At 31.9% G+C, this 23,087-nt stretch overlaps 2 protein-coding genes across 4 annotated transcripts in view; one reads left to right on the top strand and one right to left on the bottom strand.

Annotated features, from left to right (window-relative positions):
* LOC129801397 (protein sarah) overlaps positions 1-23,087 on the bottom strand; it is a 64,430-nt gene that overhangs the window by 33,230 nt on the left and 8,113 nt on the right. Inside the window, exon 3 of one of the 2 annotated variants that reach the window (XM_055846372.1) lies at positions 18,084-23,053. The exons of the other annotated variant lie outside the window; for it this stretch is intronic. The gene's annotated coding sequence lies outside the window, so the exon portion shown is untranslated. Of the gene's footprint in view, positions 1-18,083; positions 23,054-23,087 lie in introns of those variants that run through there. 2 annotated transcript variants of the gene reach the window in all.
* LOC129801062 (organic cation transporter protein) lies at positions 3,138-18,471 on the top strand. Of its 2 annotated transcripts, XR_008751663.1 has the most exons (4): positions 3,208-3,385; positions 3,454-3,977; positions 13,111-16,145; positions 16,298-18,471. XR_008751663.1 is itself a non-coding variant. In XM_055845824.1 (3 exons), the coding sequence occupies exons 2-3, from the start codon at positions 3,935-3,937 to the stop codon at positions 14,712-14,714; spliced, it is 1,647 nt and encodes a 548-aa protein (XP_055701799.1). In that variant the 5' UTR covers positions 3,138-3,385; positions 3,454-3,934; the 3' UTR covers positions 14,715-18,471. The 2 variants fall into 2 exon arrangements, 1 of the variants encoding a protein (XP_055701799.1); XM_055845824.1 differs by having other exon boundaries at positions 3,138-3,385; positions 13,111-18,471.

Here is a 23,087-nt window from a genome sequence, read left to right on the forward strand (position 1 = left end):
AGCTTGTTCACCTGCTGAAGCTCAATATCTGAGCTAAATCCCGATTCCTGCAGCTGCAGGAACAGAGAAATCTTCAATGGTGCGCATTCAAACGTTTTTGTGCATATCCGGCTCCGTGGAGGAATGGTGGAATCTTGTGTGGTCTTCTCGCTTGCAGAGTTTTAGTCAATTTTTAGCTTTAAAAACTTATTGATTCGTGTAAATTTGGTGATATTTGGACTTTTTAAGAAAGTATTCATCAGATTTAACCGTTTCCGGAGTGAAATTCTCGTAGAACCAATCAAAAAAATGGTTTTTAATGTCAATAAAACATCTCTCAGAAAAGTTCCAAAAAAGTGATATTAAAATGTTTTATTCTATATAAAAATAGTTTAATCAAGTAGATTAGAGTTCCCTTTAAACAATGATGTGCAACTTTTAGTGTCCGGTGCAAAATTTACGGTGAAAATGGGGTGTTCAATGATGGCGTGAATCGTGTGCGATAATAGAAACTTGATTCATCTATCGGATAAATCGCCATTAAATTTTCATTTTCCTCTGGAGGAAAATCTAAGGATTTCCTGGAATTTTGTTTGGTGGGATTATAAACCTTATAAATAAGACATTTTTTTGGCATAGTTGGAGAATCCATACAGTTTGCATGGTAGTCAGAAAAAATCACTGAACTTGAACATCATTTTTGTATGCGAAAGTTCAAAGCCTCCCCCTATGTAGAAAAATGGAGCATCTTCATTCATATTAGAATTTGAGAAGGTCTACCTCGTCTACTTTTTTTCTATTATATATTTGAAAGTTTTCACGTTTGTAGATTGAGTCGTTTCTATTTTTAATTCTTATGAAATAATTCTCAAAATACTTAATTTTCTGAAAAAAAATTAGAGTTTGTACTTATAATTTAGATTTAATTTTCTTCAAATTAGTAATTTTTCTTTAACGACGAATTTTACTTACAGTTTTTACTTACTTTCGGCAGACTTAAACTCTTATTTATATATACTTTACTTACGTGCAAAGAAATTATTTTAAAAAATAAATGTCTTTGGTTTTTTGTTTGTAAATAACTTTTTGTAGATCACTACTAAACCGTTGAGGGTTATTAGAGAAAATTTATAAATAATATTTTCATGCGGATTATGCCCAGCGCACAATAACTTTTCTTTTGTAAACATGTTTTTAATATTTCAGTGAGAGTGAATGAAACCTAGATCTAGTGATCTCACTCGATCTTATAGGAAATTTTGAAAACATATTTACAAACAAATGTTATTATGCGCTGGACATTATGCTCAACGCACAATAACTTTTGTTTTGTAAACATGTTTTCGGAACTTCCTATAAGAGTGAGCGAGATGATTAGATTCAGATCTCACTCACTATCACTGAAATATCCAAAATATCAAAAATATGTTTATAAAACAAACGAAAATGTAATAATTAAAATAATATCAGTAAAAAGTATTGTTTATTTTTTTTTAAATAATAACTGCGCAAGTAGGTTTTATAAAATAAATTTGTTTATTAAATATTCAGTGAAATATTTAAAAAGTTATCAGCATGATTCGATGGCTTTCATCAGACAAAGGGATAAAACTGTACGAATGCAAGGGATTCCAGAATAGTGCCAAATATAAATGATTTTAGAAAATAACAGCAATTAGTATAAACAGTGTAATATTTTTCATTTTATGTGTGTTCTAATTAAAATTTTTTAAAATTTTCTGGTGTTGCATCCGTGATTTTTGTATGCAATTATTGCAAAGTCTAATAGATGTCAATAAGCCAAATTTAATATAACTAGTTTGTGGATTTATAATTAATTAATCTTGAGTTTCCTTTTCTTTCTATTTTTGCTATCTTTCAATTTCAAAGAGGTAAATTTTTAATTATTTTATCGTATATTTTTAAATTTAAACCCACTTGGAATTTGAATTGCCATCATAGATGTTTCTCGGTTTGCTCGGTTTCGCGGAGTGTCACCTATTTTCCCGTAAAAGCGTTCTAAATATATTAGGTAAGAACCTTACACAGTGGATGATCACAGATAGGACCAATGTTAGTTTAGTTTATAGAGATTCGCAGGTAAACTAAAAATGAAAATAAAAAATTTTAGGACTATGAACTTATATCTAAAAATTGTACAAGGGAAAACCGGGACACCATCGAACACGGGGTAGCACCGAACACTGTGATTTTTAATTAGATATTAGACTTCAGAGGACAATACTTATTTGAATTTTTAAATAGGGGAGACTAAGGCAAAACTTGTTAAAACGCATATTTAATTCTTTCACGAGCTCTGAGAAAACTTAAACGTTTTATAATGAACATATTCTTATAGGAAATTTACTGCTCTACGACATTGCACAAGACTATTTTCCTCTATCTCGAAAGAAATGTGATTTTCGAAGTTAAGAAGGTTCATGAAGGCTATTTATAATAAAAATTTCAAGTCTCAGTATCTTTTATTTTATAAAATAGTGAATATTGAAAATTTCGTTTTGACAAACTTTGCCCCAGTCTCCCCTACTACAGGGATGCTTGTGTACTGAAGAAATGGTCACAATAATCCAAGTAGTTTAGAAATAAAAATCAGTGTTCTGTGCTAGCTCATGTTCGGTAGTGCTACAGTTTCTCCAAGATGTTTTCTTGTCTATTTGTAGCAGATAAAAAAGAATTAGATAAAAAAAATAGTGCATAGTTGAAGAAAACTTGTTGATAAGAGTTGTACGCGTGAAATTTACAAACGCGAGTGAATATTAAAAGAATTCTCTACTTGTCCCTTCCGTAGATATTTTCTCCAAGTTCCGCTATGATATTATTTTTTAGTTTTTCTTATCATCTTTTCAATTATAACTTGTTAACATCTAAAATGAATTCACATTCATCGATTTTAATTTGATCAATATAAAATTACGTTCCTGTTGATAATTTACCTAAATTATACTGTATTTTCTTAAAGTTTAATATTTAAATAATATATTTTTTAATGTATAAAATGAGAAAAGTGTTTGGTAGTAACTGTATAAAAGCATGAAAGAAAACTTTGCTAAATCCCTGAAATATTTTTTGATTATCCATACTTTCTTAATTACAGAAATTTTCAGGGTAACCATCAATTAGCTACTGATCAACCTTCTAGATCGCACTCCTCGTGTTGCAGAAAAGGTTCAACACTTCCTCAAATAATGTCACATTATCACACAAATATTACTGTCTGGTTTATCGTTTAGTAGTGCAGAGTATATAATTCATGTGCAAACACTGAAGATGAGTTGAAAACACATCTTTTTTCTCCATAATAATAATAATATCTCTATTAATTTTTTCGCCATACGCGCTCGCGATCGTCTGTCTCTCAAAAGTGGTGAATGTGTTGGAATTTTCAGTATGTGAAAAAAAATCGTGTGTATAGTTTGGAAATGCTGATATGTACACATAGTTTCTATTTCGTAGCCTCTGTGAAATACACCAGAGACAGTTGCTGGCATTCGTGACGCGATACTCGCCCAGTGAGGATCATTTTGGCGCTAGACAGCAGAAAAGCTGAAGAGAGCTTTGTTGGCGCACAAAAGATACGGAGGATTAGTTGAGTGGTGAAGCAGACTCAAGAACAAATAGGATCTCTTAGTCAGATAGCACCAGAAATCTCGAACTTTGTGTCTTCATCACTAAATTCTATCGCAAAAGGCAGTGCGTGTCTGGGCACTAATCTTCTTGTACGATCGGTTATTGAAGTTGAGCGCATATTACTAAAATTTTGATAACATGTGATAACGACGAGATTGCGGAAAAGAAAGAAAATCACATTTTTGCACAAATTAAATTTATCAGTGTTTGTGAGTTTGTGCTTTGTGATTGCCTCAGATAGGGAGAGTTTCAAGTTTAAGACAAAAAAAAATCTTAGGGAGCAACTCTTAAAAAAAATACACTCAACATGGCAGTTGATCAAACTTTGGAAGAAATGATGGGATTACTAGGTAATATAAAGTTCTCTTTTCGAAATCTCTATATCAAGTGCTACTATGTAATTCAACTTTATGTGAATTGATGGCATATCATTTTAATCACCATACTCTAAGATTATTCCTGTTGATATTCATTTTCAAATATATTTATCAGACTATTTTTTTTATCATCCTCTCCACATGTTGCCAACTCCTCTCATCTTAAAAGGCATAAAAAAAAATAGTCCATAAACTTCTCATGGGCATGTGATTGAGGAATACGTACATTTTCACCGTGTTTTGTGGAAATACCTCACAGAAGAAGAGCATAAAAATACACAATTGAAGGTTAAAGTCGGAAACTCTCAAACCCCAATTGAATATCTGTTGATTGAGAAATTGCTTTTAATTGATTGGGTACGCCTTCTGCCCACTTCCATACAAAATTGATAATTAACACCTTTGCAATTCTACAAATAAATTTAAAATGCCATTTATAAGTTGAAGGGAATATGGGGCTCGTATCAATTTATGTAAGAATTTCTACATAAACTTAAAGCTCCTCAAAATTCCACTAAAATGTTCAAATTTTGTTAGATTTTTTTTTTGACGAAATTGCCCTGAACTCTTTTTTTGAGTGAAACCTGAAGAAAATCACATTTAACGGTTGCCAACACGTGATTTCTTGCATTACACTTATGAGCAAGTGCGACTCAAAAGTTTTAGGACAGACATAATTGCAAATTTACCCAATTTGACTTTCACTTTCTTCTATTTAAATTAAACCAAGAGAGACACCTTCACTATTCTAAAGATCAGCCACTGTGAGATTTAGACAACACGAAACCACATCATGAGTGGAAAAATCCTTTCGCGAGTCGTTCTGCAAAAGGTGATTTTTTTTACATAGCTGTCTCACAATGCTTGTCACAGTTCACTGAACCATATCTCTGCAAGACAATGGAGTGTCTTGTGGCCAAAAACGAGTTTTCGGGTGGTGATGAAGATAAAAGCAAACTTTGTGTTCAATTTCAACGCGCAAAAATTTGTAAATTGCCTTAGGGTAGAGACACATTAACAGAACTTCTACCTTTATGATACGTGTAGCCAAATTCACGATCGTAACTAGTCAAAATTTAAGCTGGTTACTGTACTTATTTGAGATTATTTCGTATCTTTGTTTTTAGGAGCGTAAGTGTCTCGGATAAGGAAAATGGTGTGTTGTATCCGATAATTGGTTTTCTTCATGAGTTCATTTTTGATAAGAGGAAGGTGGGATAGTTTCACGCATGCATTACATTCAAAACTACACATTTTCGAGACTATTATTATTAATCGTATCGAGATATTATATTACAAGGTAATTATTTTTACAATGGCCATATCGCGTGATGGAAGAATCTGCTAAGTCCATTGTAGACCGTCCAGGAGCGCTTTCCCCGCTGTGTGGATGCTTCTTCCATGCTCCCAGAGTTGTTGGGCGTAGGCGGTGCATTTTATAATGTTATTAACATATTAAAATTGTCTAAATTAGAAATTCAGATTTTTTACCGGGCGGGACTCGAACTCACAACAGTAAGTCGATCCGGGAAATCGATTCGCCCAAGAGTCAACGTTCTTGCTTATTGCGTCACTGATTCCCCATTTTCGAGACTGATATAATGCTGTATATTTTCCGTTAAATACAAAATAAATTTTCAAAAAAAAAAACTGTATGAAACAGCCCCATCCTGACGTATAATTTATTGAATTTAAAGCTACTCTTAATAAACTCAACAGTTTGAGGACAAGAGGGTCACCAGTAGTCTAAAAAAGATATTTTTTGATTATTTAGAAGAAAAATTATTTTCTTCAAGCATCAAAAATTAGAGAAGGTTTATTAAGGTATATTAAGAAGGTATATTTTCTGAAAGCATCAAAAATTCGAGAAGGTATATTAACCAATCAATTTTTGCGAATTTCTTTTGTAAATTTATAACTGCTCAAATTTGCAAAGTACAAAATGTTTGAAAAATTCAGAACATTTTTGTAGCTTAAATACAGTTTAAAGTTTAAATTCACCTAAGCATGTGTAATTTTAAATCCATGTAATTTTCTCTGTTTTTCAAATAGATCCAATTAAAATTGAAAAACTTTACTTTATTAATAAATTATTGAGTAGGGGAGACTGGGGCAAAATTTGTCAAAACGGATATTTAATTCTTTCACGAGCAGAAAACTTAAACGTTTTATAATGAGCATATTCTTATAGGAAATTTACTGCTCTACGACATTGCAAAAGACTATTTTCCTCTATCTCGAAAGAAATGTGATTTTCGAATCATTTTCTAAAAGTCGATTTTGTGGAGATTCTCAAAATTGCTGGGGCAAATTTTGTCAGTCATCGGATAATTTCTGACGTTCGTGACGTTTTACTCTCGCAAACGTTAAAAATATCAAATAGACATATTTTTATACTAAATTTATTCCTCTACAACTTTGTCGAAGATTATTTTTCTCTATCTTAACGAGAAATGTGCTTAAATTGAGCTAATCAGTATTGATATTTTCTGTAAGCCAAATATTCCAAAAATACGGCTCAAAAATTCATTATTTTTTATTTTACGTAACCCTTCCTCGAATCCCTTGAAACTTTGTAAGTTTAAGAAGGTTCATGAAGGCTATCTATAATAAAAATTTCAAGCCTCAGTCTCTTTTATTTTAGAAAATAGTGAATATTGAAATTTTCGTTTTTACAAATTTAGCCCCAGTCTCCTCTACCTTTTCTCTGGTATTTTTTTAAATCAATTTTGAACATGTATATACATTGTCGATTGCTCAAAAACGCGCCGTTCGATTTTTCATTCATTTTTGGACATGTTTTAGAGATTACCCAGGCAGACATTTCGTCCACATACGAAAATATTGTTGAATCATAACTAAGAACGGTATTTCGAGGTCAAAAATTATAAACACCGTAGAGAGCGTAGTTCACCCGAAAAGTATCATATTTTCGCTCGTTGGAAAGGTCTTGGAATTTTTGACAAGTCTGTATAGGTTCCAATTGGTAATCTGAATGGTAATGAACCGGTAACTAATTTAAATTCTAAATTCAATTTTATTACTCTTAAAACTATTTTGTGAGATCTCTTGATTAATTTATAAATTGGTTCAATCGGGTGAGAACCGGTAAATGGTAAATCATGCGAAGGCACTTTTGAGTTGAGGTATAGAATCCAAGTCATGAGTTCGAGAACTTTGCAAAGTCTGGGACACTTTGCCACTTCTTCTTATTTTTTAATAAAGGATTTCCTAGCACTATACTGAATTAAATGATCGAAGATGTATCTTTGAAAACTCTTAAATATTCGACATTGATCATGGTCTGAAGGGGTATTTTATAATTTTAATGTCATAATAATAATGCTGGCACAATATTCCATGAAAGAACAAAGCCTTCCCGGGGGTTTCTAGACACACATTATTATTTTTTTTTCTTGTACGGGATGAGATTGTCAGTCCCATGCCTCATGGAATCAAGTGCAAGTGGAATCAAGATGCAATCCAAACATCTTTAACGCCAGAAAAATTCCTGGTGACCTAAAAGGGATTCGTACCCGGGACACTTGCATCATAGAGCGAATGCTCTACAACTTGACCCATTTTAATGACATGTTGACTAAAATAAATTTACTTTTTTAGCTATTATTAAAAGTTTCAGTTGTCAAAAATCATTTTATTATTGACCAAAAGAGTAATTCATTGACTAAAAATGTTTATACTACATAGTCTAGACTAGCGGCCATTATAAAACCCTTTAGGCCACATAAAAAAAGTAATTAAAATAATTTTTTTTTGTATTTATTCGGAATTACAATTATAAAGAAAAATATATTATATCCTTTTTTATTTTAACAAAGATACACTTTGCTGCAATTTTTTTTTGGAATTGCAGTTAAAGTTCCATCAAATAGAATTTGTTGTCACCTTTATAACGAATAACTTAGAGACGAAGATTTGGTTAGCACTTTGCAAAGTGCTCGAATTGAAATTTATGATCACAAATCAATATTATTGTTGATATGTATCTCTAAAATGCTTCATAGGCATGACTGATTACGCTTAAATGATTGGAGTATCGTAAACAACAATGGATTACATTTGCAGTTTGCTGATTGGCAATCAAACGAGCATAAACAATAAAGGCGATATCCACGTTCTTGAACGCAGAGAAATTGTAAAAAGGCGACAGTTGATGAAAAACATGTCAATGAAGCAATTTACGAGTATTGGAATAGCGAGCACATGTGCAGCACTTAAAGTTTGTTTTTCACCTCACTGTCGACATGAGGAGCTTTAAAGTTTCACACTACAAAAAAAAATACAAATTGCAATTATACAATAAACTAATTCACATGCAGTGACACCTTATTTACGATCCTACTATGTAATCAGACACCCTGACTTGATGGGAGAATTAACGTAGCATAAATCATGCGAGGAGGGAAGGCACGCGCGAGTTACTACACATCACTGTTCCCTCAGAATCTCATCTCATGTCGCTCTCACAATCAGTTCCCCATTCCAAAGAGTGGCTCCCAAAGAGGAAAAGTCTGTAGGAGAGATAAAAAAGCGACAAAAGAGACACCACAGTGATTGTACAATTTTTTTGGCCTGATCTTGACCTTAACCCAGAGTGGGTCACGCATTCCCATGTTGGCTATCAGCGGAAAATTGGTTGGCGGCACGACCGCACAATAAAAAATACAATGAGTTGTGATTTCTTGTTGTGCACAGCAAAAATTTATGCGACAGCAGCACATTCAGTTCGCCGTGTGGTCGTATGACCAAAAAAAAAAGTATTGCACGGGGAACGTCCTTTGGAATGCTCCTTCTAAAAATACATTTTGTCTGTATAATTTTACTTTTTATTTTGCTATTTATATTGAAATGAAGAAAAGAACAGCTGAGTAATTTTGCGTGAAAAAGAAATTTGACAAAGAATTACACTTCGCTAAAAATAGGCTTGATACAATTTTGTCAAATATATTTCATTCTTTATTTGACCTATCAATTCACGAATATAACTTTGATCTTATCAACACGGAATGAATTATGCTTTAAATTTAGAGTCATGTGTATATCATTCAGTATCAAATAATATCAACCACGTGTTTGGAAAGCTTTTGAGAATAAGCTCTTCACACTTAGTAATTGAAAAATATTCGGTTTTCAATTTAAGGGTTCTTCGGATTCTTCTTTCTCAATATATTACGGAATAATCAAATATTACGGAAAACTCAAAATCTGCTAATCGTTATAATAAAATAGGTTTGACAAATTGGAGAATTTTTCAATTCTATTCAATTTATCTTTATTTAATTTAAAAGAAAGGTAGAAAAATGATAAATAGATCTTATCTATCAATGTCAGTTTGAAAATGTCTCAGGATTCCTCGTAGTGACGTACGGGCCCCATGGGTAAGGGAAACTACCCAAAAATACTCCTCTAATGAAAATAATAATAGTATACTAAAAATGTAATAAGAATGATAGCACAACATTCGTTAAAAGAAGTAGGATATAATAAGATATGGGGCAATTTAGAACCGGATCTTAATTGGAATTTTGAGATTTCCCTAATACTGTTTTAGATGGGCAAAGAGAAAAGGAATACCATGAAGAAGTACAAGCCCTACATTCAAGAGTATTTCTTTGTGCTTTTTTTCTTTTGCCCATCTTTATAGGATTAAGGGTATTAAGGAAATCTCAAAATGTCAATTTGTAGATTCTATTACCAATGACCCTTGTACCCTAGGCTTTCAGAATTTTCAGTCCCAAGCTATATTAAGTCAAGTGCATTCATTACATTCAAACACTTTTGGTACTATAAAAAATTCCTGGTAAACTAAGAAAAATTCAAATTCAGGATATTTACATCATAAGGGTCATAAGGCAAGTTTTTTGTCACTTAACCCATTATCCCATTAAGGACAGCAAAAAACAATTTCCATACGGCCATCAATTGTTATGCTCTAAGTCTAAAAGGTAATTAAAATGTTTTTTTTTTGACCCCCAATTTTTTTACCCTTTCGTCCTTAAAAGCCCTTAATCCTTAAATGCCTCAAAAAGTGTTGAATTGGCTACCCAATATTTTTAACTAATTTATTTAATTAATTAGATGGGTAGTTATTAGTACTTTAAATGTACGCTTCAAGGAAAATAAAATTAAAAAAAGCACAACTAGGGGCGTTGTGACTAGCGTAACAACTAGGGCCGGCAGGGGTACATTTCCCCCTTTACCTGCGTCTGCCGCTTCTGAGCATATCATTATCTTTTTAAAAATCTGCATAAATTGTCCATTGTCTTTTGCCAAAACCAAAATTTTCTTAAATATTGCCTTATCTTTTATATATTGAAACCTAGGTAAAAACAAAATTTGTCTTTCTCACGTTATTCTAACATTTCTATATCTCTTACATTATCATCTTTTCTATTGTATTACGTATTATTCGTTTTATTAATTTGTTTTTAAAATGAGATGAATCTGTCTTTTTCCTTCATTGATATATAGGGGAAACTGGGGCATCATCAAACACGGGGTAGTACCAAACACTGCGATGTTTTAATCAGATATTCGACTTTAGAGAACAAGACTTATAGAAATTTATAGGCATTCTAGGAACGCTTGTTCACTGAAGAAATGGCCGAGATAATCCGAGTAGTTTAGAAATAAAAATTAGTGTTTAGTGTTACCTCGTGTTTAGTGGTGCCTCAGTTTCCCCTATATTTTTCTAATTTTCAATTGGTCTTGAAATGCTGATTCTTTATCTGCGATAAAGTTCCTTAAATGTAAAGTCAAAAATTTATTGTAACTTTTAAGTCAAAACACATTAAACTATAGAAAAAACTAGACTAGAAAAAAATATCTTTTTAAATATATTTTATTTAATTTTTAAAATATCTGCCAAGATAGATATTCAATCAATAACAATTTCAAATGAAATTTTACGAAATTTTCCATTTTATTGAAAACTTTTGGAATTGTTATTTTTTAAAATTTGTTTTGCGTTTTTTTGTATCTGAAAAATTTTAATGAAATTTTCTTGTGCGCAATTTTTGAAAAAAAAAACAAATTAAAATAGAACGGTGTGTATAAATGAGAGAGCGAAGGTAAAAATTTATAAATTACGTTAAAGTTTTAGCAAACTAAACTCGAATTTCTTGGAGAAAATTCTTTCATATTTTTCGTACCAAATGTTATATTTGTAATACTCGATTTACACATGGAAAAGCTTTGTGCGATTCTCATTTTTTATGTAATTCACATTATAAAAATGCAAGGGGAACGCTTTCAGGATTCGCACATACACTGGCTTTAATACTTGATATCTTTACATATTCCTTTAAAAAATCTGACCTAGGGCAAATTAAGCTAATTCAAAACCTGCTCCAAATGGAAATTTTTCGCTACTCCAAATGGAAACGTCATTGTTTTTATGATAAATACAGTATTAATTATTATATTTATATATTTTCTATACCGCAGTTTCATTATTTAGTTAATTTTGCTCTAAATAAAGCGAAAATCCATTCATTTTCACAAATTTTAATTTATTAATTTTTCAGAAAAATTAAAAGTGTACCCTTTCATCATCGAATTTTTCATCGATCGACCATGTTTTCCAATGAAAAACACAATGAGGTGACTGTTGTTTTTTCTTTTTGTTTAACATTTATGTCATATTTCTGGATAATTTTAGTTAAATTAAGTGCTAATCTTTACTGTTAACGGTATGTGAAGTTTTCAAATGAAATAATTACCTATTTCGTGAACAAAAAGGTTTTTTTTAAAGTGTCTGCAAATGCTTAATTAGGAAACCCCGGAAATATCATTTTTTGGAGAGATTTTCGTATTGTCTCAGATTTGAAAGGAGAAAAGACCAGGAATAAGAGTAAATCCTGCACTCAAGAGCAACTCAACAAGATTTTGGAAGCCTTTTGTCGCGGTTTCACTTACACTGTTTGTCTCCAATTAGAAACTTTCCCTTGTCTCCATTTGGAATAATATGTTTCCAATAGAAGCATTTTACGCTCGTGTATTTTTCTTGTATTTAAGAAGTTTTAAATTATATCTAGAGAATTTTCACTAAACAGTAGCATTCTAGAAGAGCCAAGGAGCAAATTTATGTAATTCTCTCCAGAAAAATTATGAACTTAATATGTGTTGATTCTTCTGTCAAAGTTAAAGCATCTGGAAATGGTTTTGAATTAGGACATTTACCCTAATAGCAGTATATTTTAATTAATAGTTAGTCTTAAGTCACATATTTTCAGATAAAACTACGTCAGATTCATTAAAAAAAATATGGGAAAAATATGAAATGATCGAAGCCAGAGTGTGTGCGAAGCCTGAAAGCCTTCCTTTATAAATTTAAATATAGATTATTATTAGTTTGGCACAGAGATAAGAAAAATGCTAATGGTTTCTTGTGAATGACTACACTGAGAAAAAAAAGAGGGTGCGATTAACTTTTTTTCCTCATAACTTTAACACTTTTTACGTGGAAAATATATTGACATTTTTTAATGTTAATTTTACACCTTTTGAGGGTAAAATCAACATGAAAAAAGGGTAACTTTAACCCCCAATACACCTAAAAAGGTTAATATTTACACCGATTTCGGATCAATAATGCAGGGTAAAATTAACATTTCCGGAATGTTATTTTAACTTTTTCGGATTTCTCTCAGTGTAGCTATCAAGCATCCTTAAAGTTAAGTCCTTAAGTTTTCTTGTCTTAATATTCTTTATCTTCAAAGGAAAATGTACGCAAGGTCACGTAATATATTTTTTTGAATCAGAAACAACAGCAATTTATTTACCTAAAACAAATAAAGCAAGCAATTGTATGTATTCAACCTAATACATTACCTTGCAGTTTGAATAAATTGCCTATAGAAAAGTAGTTAATGTCAATAGCCCTTCCCGGGGAGCATAAAATCACGAGATTCAAACAATAAAAATCACTGATATAATGAGTTTGTTTGAAAGAAAATAAATCATCCATTTGAAGACGGAATTGACGAGGTCGAATTTTTCATGTTGTCTAGTCTCGAATGTCGCAAATAAATTTATCACCATGTGACTAACTAGACAAATCACACATCTCTCTCTCTTGTTTCAGGGGATTTCGGGCGGTACCAGGGCTTTCAATTTTTCCTTCACATCCTATCTGCTCTCACAGCCGGCCTTCACATGTTATCACTGGTCACGGTTATGGCAACTCCAGAACATCGATGCTATGTAGAGCAGCTGGATGGTAATGGTACATACTTTCCCTGGAACAGTTCCGATGTAGCTCAATACATTCCCATGAAGGCCAGCGGGGAATTGGACTCGTGTCGATTATTGGACGGTAATGAAACAAGCAGCTGCTCCTCCTATGTCTACGATCACACGTATTACGAGACATCCAAGACTGTTGACTGGAATTTTGTGTGTAATAAACGATGGATGGCATCTATTGCACAAACAGTCTACATGTTTGGAGTTTTCACGGGGGCCGTGGTTTTAGGCGGATTGGCAGACAAAGTGGGACGCAAAGCAGTCTTCTGCTGGTCAGGTGCTCTTCAATTAATTCTCGGAGTTGGTGTTGCATTTATTCCTGAGTACTACTCCTTCCTCGTGGTACGTTTCTTCTATGGCATCTTCGGCAGTGCTGGCAGCTACATCACTGGATTTGTGCTAACAATGGAACTTGTTGGACCTAGTAAAAGAACTGTTTGCGGAATTGCCTTCCAAGCCACTTTTGCTGCGGGCATAATGCTAGTGGCAGCCTGGGGAGCTCTCATAAAAGATCATGTCCTGCTTCAGGTAGTTTATGGGCTTCATGGTTGTCTCCTCATAGCTCACTGGTGGGTCATGGATGAATCTCCACGGTGGCTGTGGATGCAGGGTCGCACCCGTGAAGCCATTGACATTGTAGCCAAGGCAGTGAGAATGAATGGCCGTGGCATTAGCATGGACAAGGAGTATTTTGAACGAAAAACCAAAGGCACAAAGGTGCAGGATGAACCACAATCATCTGCTGGTGTATTAGATCTCTTTAAGACTCCGAATCTCCGTATGAAGACTATCAATGTGTGTGTCAATTGGTTCTCAAATTCTCTCGTCTACTACGGACTATCTCTGAGCACTGGAAAGCTCTATGGTAATCCATTCCTCATACTCTTCATTATGGGATTAGTTGAATATCCCAGCTATATTGTGGTTGTTCTACTTTTGGACAAAATGGGTCGACGCTTCCTTACGAGCTTTCTCATGCTGGCTGGTGGATTGTGCTGCATAGCAGCCACACAAATGGATCATGGAAGCAATACAGCGACAGGAATTGTGATGATGGGAAAATTATTCATTGCCGGTTCCTTTGCCATTATCTACAACTACTCAGCTGAACTTTTCCCTACAGTTGTACGCAATTCTGCAATGGGATTGGGATCAATGGCAGCACGTCTCTCAGGTGCTCTAACACCATTAATCACACTTCTGGATTCATTCGATCCCACAGTACCTGCCATCATATTTGGCGTTGTGGCACTCCTCTCAGGTTTCTGGACACTCTTCCTACCCGAGACCATGAATCAACCTATGCCTCAGAGTATTCAAGATGGCGAAACATTTGGCAAGGGTGATACATTCTTCACCACATTCCTAGGGCGCAAGAAACGTGATGTCGTCCAACCTGTTCACATGGAACAAATGGTTCCTCTCCAGAACAATGATAAGTAATCACAAATGCAAATTACTTAAGACACTGCAATACAGTGAGGAGCAACTTGAGCCGCATAATAAAACAAGGGTAAAAGCAACTCATCGATCCTGTTTAATTTTACGTTTATTGTAGATTATCCTCGGGGATAGTAAAAACTTGTTATCACACAATAGAAACTATTTTTGTTGAGTATTTCTAAGTTGGTCATAAAAATTAACAACAAATAATAACTAAAAGAGATTTAAATATTTTCAAGTTCAAAAACAAATATTTAGGATCTTCGGACCTTTAAAGCGTTAGAATCTTGCTGGGAGACCTGAGAATTAGCGTAGTGCCAGTTTAGTGTAATAATGGTTTAATCCTAATACCTACTTTCTCTTCTTAATTCCGAAAGGGATGAAATGAAATTGAAAAATTAAAAAAGGGAAACTGGGGCAGTAGTAAACATGGGGTAGTTGTAATCACTGCGATTTTTGAATATGACATCTACTCGAATTTAATGGATTCTTGTTCATTAAACAAATGGTCGACATGCGTCGGTTGCCTCGACCGTTGTTGTATCTGCATTTAATTTGTCTCAGCATTTGATGCAAAACAAAATATTTTTGATTCGAACTGTAATCCTACAAGACCTATTATGGGACGGGGTTAATATAATCAGTTATTTTTTTCGTTTTCTTTGTGAAAAAACCTGAAAATTACTTTGATTAGACTGATAAATATTTTAGTGAACATAGAGGTTTGTGTGATCACTTTGATTAAATCGGCTTTCACCCAATCTTAGGTATACTATATCCCACCATAATTTAATAATTTCTATTTCTTAAATATCCTAAAAATTATTAAAAACATAACTTCAGAAAAATTGCAGTACGTCTATTTCCCATTAACAAAGCAAGGAAGGCTTGAATTTAAAGTAGCTTTGGGTAAAATCGACTATCTTCGAGCAATCTCTTTCCACAACAAGTCCTTGCAAATCAGACTGCTTATCGGAAAATATGGATTATTAAAGACCTATTTTGCAGACTATAAATCATGTCACTTTGAAGAAATAAACCTTCAAAATTAAATTGTAAAATGTTCACTACAGATCGTTCCAAAACAATCGTGGCCCTACAGATATTTTTTTTTAATCAAGGAACTGGGATGAAAAAGTTCTTTAACTATTATCTCAACCAATTACTTTAAAAGTAATACTTTAAAAGTTTCCTTAATTCGACCTTTAAAAGAGAACAACATTAAAGCGTATACTTCGGGAGAAAAAGCTATAATGAATTAAGTAAATAAAAGACTCTGCCAAGACGGAGATCTCTTTACGTTCCATTAGTCAAAACTGACAGGGATGCTTTTAAGAAGCAATTCCCTGAGAAGCCCTCTTTGATGCAAAGTATCGTAAATGTGGGTGACTTTGTCCCCTGCGGGTGGCTATAGCGGTCTTCAGACCACAGGTTTAGCCCTCTAAGGACGATTGGGTCACCGGTGACCCAAAAATGAAATTTTTCGTACGGCCATAAACAGTTGTGTTTTGCTCTAAAAAGTCAGAAAAAAACGGTTTTTTCTGACCCTCAACTTTATACAATATACATTCTTGTCCTTAAAGGGTTAGCCTAGTTCCCGAAGGTTTCAGAATCCTAAATGGCGACCAATTTTATTGCTCTTTCAGAACCTAATAGGTCATTTGTCCTTAATAATCCAATCCTGGTTTAAATTTTCCGCATTTTCCCTTGATTGGTAAAAAAATAGCAGTTAACCCTTTAACGACGAGACACTTTTTACGGAACGAAAATCAACAATAAAAATTTAACCGATAAACAAAATCAATGAAACGTCTTACATCTGACTTTGGAAAATCCAACAGATTCTGATTCGATGTATTTTTTACCTGTACGAGCAATAGGGACAAAAATAGCCCAAAAATTTAAGTAATTTTTCTGACAATATTAATGAATAATAATGAAAAATATTATGTATGAGTATTGTAGTTTCTTTTTCCAAAACGGTTTTGCTTAAAAAAAATGGAAATATAAAAAATAATTAAAATAATTTTTCAATATGAGAATTTAAAAATTCGTCATTTTTAAGCTTAAACATTTACTATATAGCAAATAGCTAGAGACTTGCAAAAAATATTCTAGATTCCTTCAACCTTCTATACTTTGCAATTAAGTACAAACATAAGAAAAAAATAACTTTAGGTGGTCACGAAAAATTATTTTCGTCATGGAACACCGGTGTTCCAATCGTCCTTAAAGGGTTCAACCATATGGCTAATGTCGGTTTCAGACCGGAGGTTTAGCCCAGTTCCTGAAGGTCTCAAAAATCTTAATAACAAACAATTTTATTGATTTTTCAAATTCTAATGAATCATTTGCCCTTAATATTCAATCCTAAACAACAATTTCCTAAAAAATCATGATTAATGAGGAATTAGAGGAGCTAAGCCAGATATCTAAGCCTTAGGTCTAAAGCCCGTTTCAGCCTTAGGTCTGAAACCTGTATATGACACCCCCTGTTTCTAGAACTTAAGGATGTTTTTTACCGATAAGACATGATAGATCGGATTAAGACCATCCTTAAGTTCTAGAAATAAGGAAAAGTTTACGACAAATTCACCCGCACTTACGGTAACTATGAACTATATAAAATAGGTAACACCTCAGTAAAAGGTGTTTCCTTCGCAAAATTGTCTGGAATATCTTTTGATAAAAAAGATCTAGCTTGCAAACGAATTTGTTTTGCAGGAGTCATCTGTAAGAGAAAAATTCCTGCCCAGAATATTTTACAGCTCTAGGAATCCTGGACAACAGAAACGAAATACAATTAAAGTGATAAAATTGATAAAAAAGTGATGCCCTTGATGATAAATTTAAGAAGTTCTTCAACTCTTTAGAAAATGTAACATATCCAGCGAGAAAATTTCACGATTTTTGGTCAAATCTTTGGTTAGAAATAATTCAGGGTTTTGGATTGATATCCTTAATTTAGATATCTTTATAGTTTGTACATGCTTTTCCTAAAATATCCATATTTTCCCTTGGGTACTCAGAGTCCAAAAAAGATGCGAAAGAGTTAAAGTATAAAAAATTGATATCGCAAAAGGTTCAAAATTAATCTTTATTTTTATAGTTAGTTTTACTAAATTGCCTCTATGCTAGGCTCAGGTCTCTAGAATCGCAAGGTACCAGATAAGTAAAGCGTAATCCAGGAACCTTAAATGAAAAACCAAAAATCTTATGAAACCTGGTAATAATACTGAAAATTGCGCCTCACTGTAATATTTTCTTAAAATTCAGAAAATTGTCAAATTAATTTCGTCGGTAAAGTTCTTTGGACACAAGTTACAAAACGCTCAAGGATTCCACTCTCGAGGTGACTCGATATACAAATTTGACTTGTGAACAATTACTATTGTTTCTTTTATTTATTATCAGAGATTATAATATTCCATAATCAACATTCATCTGTATTTTATTGTTATTACCTTTTATGTACAACGAATATAATAATAAAAAATTAACATCAATTTTTTTATATGTAAAAAAACTAACGTGTATATATCTTTCGTCGGAATCGAGACGTAGTTAATGTGTATACATATTTTAATTAGACAAAATAAAATAATCACTTGGACAACGAAAAGGATAAATAAATAAAATTGTGTAAAATTAAATCGATATTAAATATGACTAAATATATATATTTTTTGTATTCACCTCTGTCAAATACTAAGAAATTCGATGTGAAGAATAAAATATAAATATTTTTTCTTACATATCCAATTCATTATTAATTCCCTCTCTTCACAATATTTGGTTTCAACTCACTATCCCTCCTGTTTTACCACAAATCTCTTTATTTACACATTGAATAAATAGTACGAATGTTCATCTCACTTCACCAATGAACATCATTTTGCGAGGAAAGGGGAGATTTTGCAGAGACATTTATAGTTTTTTTTTGTTATCAATATTATATAGTTATTTCTTACAAGAATATAGAGAAGATTTCTTTTGAATTTCCAAAATCTCTTTCTTATTTTCATTTTTTCTTCTTCGCCAAAAATGTTTAAAGACAGTGCGCCACAGAATATCTTTTGAAGACAGAAAAATAATCACTAGAAACATATTCTTGAAACAAGACTTGATCTGAATGCTCAACAAACAACTACTTTGCAAAGCAGTATCTCTACAATTCTTCTTGGCCTTTTGCTTAATTAAACACTTTTGCTTTTCAAAAACTTCTCGCATTTTAATTACTATTTTAAAAACTTGCTGCCCGTTTAAATTATTGGTCAAATTTCCTAATATTATTCTTTGATCATTCTATCTTTTTTTTACATTTTCCATCTCCTTCTTCAAATTGCAATAAATATTCTAAAAATTGAATGCATCTAACAGAATATTTACACTATTTTTTTTCTTTTTGCAATTCTTCAAAAAACCATCGTCAAGTATATTATTTTATCAGAAAATATAAACGCTTTTCACTAATTTTTTTTCTTCATTTTCTGTTTTATTTCTCTTAAAATCTCATTTTATTTGCTACACTATGCAATCCATCACTAATTTTCTGACCTAAAATTATTCAAATTTCTTTTTTTTTTATTTTAAATATAAATGTTCTCGTATATTTTATTTGTTTTATTAATGAAATATTTCGCAATTTCGCGAGAACTGTGACTTTCAATTCTCTGAACAACATTTAAAGTATTTGAACGGAAAAAGGTGTTAAAAGAATAACCAAAAGAATCTCCTTTAAATTATATACTTATCTGATTGTAATTTACGGAAGACAAGTTTTTTTTCATTCCACTCATTGACGCTATCTTCTGGTTCTTTTTTTTTAATATTTCTTTCACCTTCTCCGTCAAAATAAACAAAAAATGTATATAGTTTAATTTTGTTGTGGGCTCCGTACGGAACTTTTGTGTAAAAAATAATCTTAGTTACACTCACTCTCTATGCAATTATTCACATCACAGGAACCAACGGGACGGTAAACTTTTATGAGGGAATTAGGGCTCAAATATATTGACTGTCAAAACCAGATAATAATTAGCTAAGACGCATACCAGCCAGCTATAATAAAGATTAAGTTCTCAGTGTTTATTACGATTCTTACGATTTTTCTGCGATTCTCGATCTATCATCAAAGAAATTTATCAAAATTCATAGTATGAATAAACATTCTTTATAGTAACTTATTTATTTGCCTCTCAAGATATGTGTCTCGGCTTACAGTAAATGTACTAAAATATACTTTACTAAGTACTAAAAGCTCTCTAAATTCGATTGAGCTAAATTGAATTTCGTGTTATGTTCCAAAGAAGAAGAAGACTTCGAAAGACCGAGATAGTCATTTGCAAAACCTATGAGAAAGAAAGTGATTCGAATTTCGACTTCATGAAATTTTCCTGGCCTAAAAGGTGTGCTGGAGCCAATCCATTTCTTAAATAAAAACTTCGCAGATTAATCCATTTTCACAAAATTCGCAAATAAAATATATTTTAAATAAAATTTTGAAAAATTTTAAGTTATTATCGGCCTAACCTAAAAAATGCAAATGAACTAAAATCATGCTAATGACTCTCTGGTACACTTTCTAGCTAGATCACAAACATTTCATGAAATCAAAATTCATGTACGTTTCTTTCCTAAACATTTTACTTAAAGTCTGTCTCACTCTCTCACTTTCAAAACTGTATTTAACTATAAATTAAAATTGCTGTGATGTTCCAAAAGATAAGAAAAGTGCAAAAGAGTGGGATAGACACATGCAAAACGTTTAAGAAAAGGATGTACATTTTGATCTCATGAAATTTTCCTATACTAAAAGGAGCCATAAAAACTTTATAGATTCTGACATTTAAAGTTTTTAGGAACCAGTGCGTCACTGCTGACCAAAAAAATCAAAATACTTATTTAAAGGACAAATTAATATTTTGTATAGTTTAAAGTTAAGTCATCGGTGCCCAACTGGTCCTTAAAGGGTTAAAATCCGAAAGATGTTTGCGTTATAATTATAGAAAAAATGAAATTCATTTTCCTGTTTATTTATCTAACCTCAAAAATCGTGTTATATTAAAAAAAGGCAAATAAATTTTCTTTTGAAATTACGTTTAATGATTTACGAATACAAATTCAGTATTTCAATATGGTTTAAAAAAAAAACTTCAGATATTTCAAAAATTCTAACCTAAATTTTTTTCAACGATATACGTCTTAAAGTATTCCAATTAGATCATTGGAATCGCTGTAAAATTGAACCAAATTATCTCATTTGGTTTTAAAATGCCCTAAGGATAAAATTTTAAAAAAAAATCTTAGTAGTTGCAGTAAATCATACGTTTGAAATATTTTAGGTTATGTCCAACATAACCTTAATTTTTATAATAACCCCTTAAATATGAAGTTAGGTAGGTTCATTTGCCCTAAATATACACAGAAAAACTATTTCGTAATATTGTTCGTAATTGTTTGTAAAATCCACTGGGAACTTACTAAATGCTCGTAAATCATAGATCTCACAAAAAAGTTCGTAGAAATTTGGACATTTTCACAAACATTACTCGCAACAAGATCACTTAACGAACATTTTTTGTACTTTGACAATCATTTGTTTGTACATTTCTGTTTGTCTGACAAAAGTTTACGAACAAATGACAAAATTTTACGAATATCTTTTATGTGTTTACGAACATTGACGAACAAATGTTTGTAAAAGAACAAAAAATTTTCGTTAAGTGATCAAGTTACACAATATTTATGAAAAATACAAATATTTACGAAATTTTTAGTGGGTTATGACCAGCACACAATAATGATCAACGCACAATAACTTTTGTTTAGTAAACATGTTTTTGACATTTCAATGAGAGTGAGTGAGATCTAGATCTAGTCATCTCGCTCATTCTAATGGGAAATTTTGAAAACATATTTACAAACAAAAGTTATTGTGCGCTGGTCATAACTTTTGTTTGTAGACATGTTTTCAAAATTTCCCATGAGAATGAGCGAGATGACTAGATCTAGATCTCACTTACTCCCATTGAAATATCAAAAACATGTTTACTAAATAAAAGATATTGTGCGTTCGGCATTATACGATTTATGAGCATTTCGTAAGTCCTCAAGTGGGAACTTTCGGACATTTACGAACAATTTTACAAAATATTTTCTTCTGTATAGAGTGATAGCCATTATGATTCTTATGGCTAGATTCTGTCCAGAAAAAAAAAAAACTGAAATTTGACAGTCATTGTAATTTACCCCATATTGCATTTTGCTTAAAATTTTCACATCAATTTTGATATTTGCCCTTCTGTTATCGCTCTATAGAGTGAGATAAAACATAAATTTTTTAACAAGAAAGCTCCGTGCGCAGCGTATAGTATTTCGCATTTTCCGTTTCGTCAACTTTCTTTCAATTGGACTTCAATCAAATCAGTTAGGTGCGATGCACAGAATATTTTTATCTTCTTTTTTTTTTAAATATTCATTTTTTTTATTTAATATCACATGTGTAGTTTTTCTTTTCTCTCTCTACTCATTTTTTAAACAAATATTTTATCAACAGATATGTTCTTTGTATATTTTTTTACTCTTTCTATACTTTTTTCTTTTTCAGTATTTTTTTGGGTTTTCTTTTTTAGTGTATAGTAGATCTTTTTATTTTATTTTTTTATAAGTAAAATTGACGATTGTAATATCATCGTTAACGTTGTATGTTTTGCCATAATTTTTGTGTGACAAGTTTGTCCACACTTGAATTTATACAAACAATTTTAGTTGGAGAAAAAGGGAAAAATTCAGTTTGAGATCAAAAAGTTGTCTATTTATAAGTGTCTCTATTATAATGATAACAGAAGCTGCTGTGTCAATTATTTAATTTTCTTTCTTCAACTTCCAATTTATCTCATTAAATAAGATAGAACACGAGATTTTCTACTTACTACCTTTTTGCTATCTCATTAAATGGATTTTCTTTTTCTACATTATTATTTTTTCTTGTTCTATCGCTGAGAATTCTGTGCATCGATTTGAGAGAGAAGGGAAAACAAAGTTTTGTGTTACACATGAAAAATCTTTCTCTTTTTTTTCCTTTTACTTGAATAAGAAAACTTGTTATAGAGAGATATTTTTCCAGCAAGTGTGTATGGAAACATACTAAACTTCACTCTCATTTTTTTTCCTATATACTCGTATAATATTATATTTGATGCTTGTCGAAGGAGCTATATCAAATATCCTCATGCAATAACCTTTCCATCACAGTGTAATCGAAAAGTTGCAACAGCATATTCAACTTTGTCTTTTTCTATCCCCATTCTTCATCCTTCCAGAAACTTTAATTAATACTGCGCGCACATGGAAAACACCAGTTATTAACAT

This window comes from Phlebotomus papatasi, chromosome 1, assembly GCF_024763615.1.
Source record: "Phlebotomus papatasi isolate M1 chromosome 1, Ppap_2.1, whole genome shotgun sequence".
Taxonomy (NCBI): Eukaryota; Metazoa; Arthropoda; class Insecta; order Diptera; family Psychodidae; genus Phlebotomus; species Phlebotomus papatasi.